Raw genomic sequence first — 5,000 nt, forward strand, 5'->3', positions numbered from 1 at the left:
CATCCTTCATCAAAAATGGCCACAGCCAAAATACAACACATGTGCTGCTCATGAATCAAAATGAACGTGTTACAAACGAAGCTACGTTTATGTTTTATGATGAATCAACGACTTATAGATAGTATGCAGATGACGCCACTCAGGCCTTTGTTGTTGTTTTTGCCATCCGCGTTTGTGAGTTGTTCTCACTAAACTGTATTAACCAGACTAAAAAAGTTCATGGTTACACAGAGTTTGTGTGTTGTTCCGTTATACTTCCGGATGGCAATGTTGTGAACTCCTTGGCCAAGCGCATTCTATCTATAGATAGAATGAAGTTGACCTCACTCAGGTCTTTGTTATTGTTTTCTTGTTGCCATCCACGTGTTTGAGTAATTCTCACTGTATAGATAGTTCGAAGATGACGTCACTCAGGTCTTTGTTATTGTTTTTTGCCATCCGCGTTTATGAGTAATGCTCACTGAACTGTATTAACCAGACTATAAACGTTCATGGATACACACAGTTTTGTGTGTTGGTCCGTTATACTTCCGGATGGAAATGTATTTTGAACGAAAACATGAATATAGATAGTATGCACTTGGCTAAGAAGTTCACAACATTGCCATCCGGAAGTATAACGGAACAACACACAAACTCTGTGTAACCATGAACTTTTATAGTCTGGTTAATACAGTTTAGTGAGAAGTACTCATAAACGCGGATGGCAAAAAACAATAACAAAGACATGAGTGACGTCATCTTCGAACTATCGCTCCCATTAACAACGCCAATAATAATAATTTGTGTTGATTGTTCCAGAACGGGCTGTATTCCATGATGCCGTACCTGGCGTTCTGGGGTATCATCGTAGCTGGGGGTGTCGTGGCGGACACGTTGATCACCAAAGGGATTTTGTCCATCAGGGTCACCAGGAAGTTGTTTGCCTTCTTTGGTGAGTAAGAATAGGGAATGAGATTAGCGGAAGAGTAGCGTCCCTTGATTGGACGTCACCCATAGTCTGTGACGTCATCGGCGGAAAAGTTATTAGAGAGAGAGAGAATCTTATGTTGGTTGTGCGCATGCGTCTCTCGTCCTCGCGTCTTCCGCGAGGACGAGAGACGCATGCGCACAACCAACACGACGTTCTCTCTCTCTCTTATAACTTTTCCGCCGGTGATGTCACAGACTATGGGTGACGTCCAATCAAGGGACGCTACTCTTCCGCTAACCTCATTCCCTATAATGTCTTTATGAGATCTTTGATTGCTACAGTTCACAACGTGACTTTTTAACCCTCTCCCCCAAAGGAAAATCGTCACATTCGTTACGATACAACCAACAATTTTCTTCTTCTGATTTCATTTTGTTATAGTTATAGCCATAAAAACTCAACACTGTGTTGCAGAGCTCATTTTTTCTGATCAAAATATAGAATATACTCGTTGCTAATCTGTTTGAGAATTCTATCTTTGTGTGTTGGGTGAGTATGATGTTTCGGGTAAAATTCTGAGAATAACTGGTAAGGAGAGAGTTAATCTATGTATTTTTTTATAAGTATTATGTGCAGAGTCTTAACAAGTTTACAATGTAAAACCCAACAAACTGTGGAGTGATTCTCGACAATATTGGAGGTTTCCACAAGAAGATAATGATAAAAGAAGAAGAAGAAGAAGAAGAAGAAGAAGAAGAAGAAGAAGAAGAAGAAGAAGAAGAAGAAGAAGAAGAAGAAGAAGAAGAAGAAGAAGAAGAAGAAGAAGAAGAAGAAGAAAGAAGAAGAAGAAGTATAAGAAGAAGAAGAAGAAGAAGAAGAAGAAGAAGAAGAAGAAGAAGAAGAAGAAGAAGAAGAAGAAGAAGAAGAAGAAGAAGAAGAAGAAGAAATCACCAGATGGGAAAACAGAAAGTCAGATAGACCATATAATTATAAACAGAAAATGGAAGAGCAGCCTAAACGATGTCAGAGTCAGACGATTGGCAGACATTGGAAGTGACCACCATCTTGTCACAGCCAAAATCTCTACTAAATTGATGAAAACAAAAATAGCAAAACAGAAGGAGAAACGTTTCAACACAGATAAATTGAAAATCCCAGATATCGAAAACAATTTCAATATCTCAGTCAGAAACAAATTCAGTGCAATACAAGATATTACAAACATGACAATCCAAGATTTCAACCACGTCATGCAGGAAAGTGCCACTGAACACTTAGGACACAATAAATCCAATACAGAGAATTGGATATCAGCAAGGTCATGGGAGCTCATTAACCAAAGAAAATCAATCAAACTAAATCTCCTGAACGCTAAATCCCCCCGACTGAAAGAAAGGCTATCAGTGAATACTCATTGAAGGATAAAGAAGTGAAAAAATCCACAAGGAAAGACAAAAGAGATTTTGCAGAAAATTTAGCAACTGAAGCAGAAAATGCAGCTGTAAGACACGACACACAAACACTATACAAAATCACAAAAAAGCTCTCGGGAAACAGAAGTTATGGTCAAGAGAAACCATTAAAATCCCAAGATGGTAGTGTCATCACAGACGAAAAGGAGAAAATTGAAAGATGGAGAGAATATTTCGCAAACCTTCTGAACAGACCAGACCCATCTTCTTACACAGATATCCCAGAAGCAGAAAGGACGTAGAGGTTAATCTTGGTCCAATCACTGAGCATGAGGTGCACGAGGCAATACAACAACAAAAAAATGGCAAGGCCCCAGGTATTGACAAAATCACTGCGGAAATGCTTAAAGCGAACTCGCAAGAAATGTCCAAAATTCTCAGTAAACTGTTCACCAACATTTGGGAAAAGGAAGAAATACCAGAGGATTGGCAGAAAGGCATCATCCATAAAATAGCCAAGAAAGGAGACCTAGGAAATTGTGCTAACTGGCGTGGAATCACACTCCTGTCCGTAACGAGCAAAATTTTTAATAGAATCCTTCTGAAAAGAATCTCACCTCACATTGAAAACATTCTTAGAAAAGAGCAGGCAGGGTTCAGAAAAGGGAAGTCATGTAGTGACCACATATTTACCCTGAGACAAATCCTGGAGCAAAGCATTGAATGGAACAGCCCCCTCTACACCATTTTTGTCGATTTTGAAAAAGCCTTTGACAGCTTACACAGAGAGTCCCTGTGGAAAATACTCCGCCATTATGGTATACCGATGAAGATAGTCAACCTAATCAAAGCAATGTACAGCAACTACCAATGCCAAGTGATCTGTGGTAACAATTTAACAGACAGCTTTAATGTAACAACTGGTGTAAAACAAGGCTGCATACTCTCCCCGCTTCTGTTTATCCTGGCTCTAGACTGGCTCATGAAAAATACAATTGATGGTAAGAAGAGAGGCATTCGCTGGACACTGACATCTTTTCTGGAAGATATAGACTACGCAGATTATATCGCGTTAGTTTCCAGTACACACAGAGACGCCTCAGAGAAACTAAACGTACTACACAAGAACGCCTCGAAAATTGGACTGAAAATAAATTTCGATAAGACTGTGTACATTAGGGTGAATCCAAAACATGACAGTGAAATTAGGATAGATGAACATATAATTGAAGAGGTAACAGAGTTCTCCTACCTCGGATCCAAAATAACAGACGACGGAAATGCAGAACACGATATCAAGCACAGAATTCAAAAGGCAAACCAGGCTTTCGGCATGCTGAAAAACTTTTGGAAATCAAAGCAAATAATGAGAAAGACAAAGCTGAAAATATACAAGAGCAATGTTTTAAGTGTACTGCTTTATGGAAGTGAAAGCTGGAAAATGACATCCTCCTTAATACAGAAACTAGAAGCCTTTCAGAACAAGTGTTTAAAAAGAATTTTTAATTTATTTTGGCCTACAAAAATAAGAACAGTGGATCTATTAAAGAAAGCTGACTGCACTAGCATTGATAGCCAAATAAAAAGAAGAAGATGGCGTTGGCTGGGTCATGTGGCCAGAATGGAAAAAGGGTCACTTCCCAAGACAGCCTTGTACTGGACAGCAGATGGGAAGAGAAAGCGGGGAAGACCCAAAGAAACCTGGCGAAGGACGATGGAGAAAGAATTAAAGGAAGCAGGCCTGTCCTGGAATACAGCCACCGCAAAAGCAGCCGATCGCAAAAAATGGAGATGTCTGGTGGATGCCCTATGTGCCTCAAGGCCCGAAGAGGATTAAGTAAGTAAGTAAGTATTATGTGCAGAGTCTTAACAAGTTTACAATGTAAAACCCTACAAACTGTGGAGTGATCCTCGACAATATTGGAGGTTTCCACAAGAAGATAATGATAAAGAAGAAGAAGAAGAAGAAGAAGAAGAGAAGGAAGAAGAAGAAGAAGAAAGAGAAGAAGAAGAAGAAGAAGAAGAAGAAGAAGAAGAAGAAAAGAGAAGAAGAAGGAAGAAGAAAGAAGAAGAAGAAGGAAGAAAGAAGAGAAGAAGAAGAAGAAGAAGAAGAAGAAGAAAAGAAGAAGAAGAAGAAGAAGAAGAAGAAGAGAAGAAGAAGAAGAAGAGAAGAAAGAAGAAGAAGAAGAAGAAGAAGAAGAAGAAGAAGAAGAAGAAGAAGAAGAAGAAGAAGAAGAGAAGAAGAAGAAGAAGAAGAAGAAGAAAAGAAGAAGAGAAGAAAGAAGAAGAAGAAGAAGAAGAAGAAGAAGAAGAAGAAGAAAGAAGAAGAAGAAGAAGAAGAAGAAGAAAGAAGAAAGAAGAAGAAGAAAAGAAGAAGAAGAAGAAGAAGAAGAAGAAGGAAGAAGAGAAGAAAGAAGAAGAAGAAGAAGAAGAAGAAAGAAGAAGAGAAGAAGAAGAAGAAGAAGAAGAAGGAAAGAGAAGAAGAAAGAAGAAGAAGAAGAGAAGAAGAAGAGAAGGAAGAAAGAAGAAGAAGAAGAAGAAAAGAAGAAGAAGAGAAAGAAGAAAAGGAAGAAGAAGAAGAAGAAGAAGAAGAAAGAAGAAGAAGAAGAAGAAGAAGAAGAAGAAGAAGAAGAAGAAGAAGAAGAAGAAGAAGAAGAAGAAGAAGAAGAAGAAAG

At 38.7% G+C, this 5,000-nt stretch overlaps 1 protein-coding gene across 2 annotated transcripts in view; it reads left to right on the forward strand.

Annotated features, from left to right (window-relative positions):
- LOC144957814 (sialin-like) overlaps positions 1 to 5,000 on the forward strand; it is a 71,937-nt gene that overhangs the window by 47,407 nt on the left and 19,530 nt on the right. For both annotated transcript variants that reach the window (XM_078889258.1, XM_078889259.1), the window contains one exon: positions 802 to 934. In XM_078889258.1, coding sequence (XP_078745384.1) covers positions 802 to 934 — 133 coding nt within the window. The remainder of the gene's footprint in view (positions 1 to 801; positions 935 to 5,000) is intronic.

This window comes from Berghia stephanieae, chromosome 12, assembly GCF_034508935.2.
Source record: "Berghia stephanieae isolate SIO BIC M18660-M18661 chromosome 12, UCSD_Bste_1.3, whole genome shotgun sequence".
Lineage (NCBI taxonomy): Eukaryota > Metazoa > Mollusca > Gastropoda > Nudibranchia > Aeolidiidae > Berghia > Berghia stephanieae.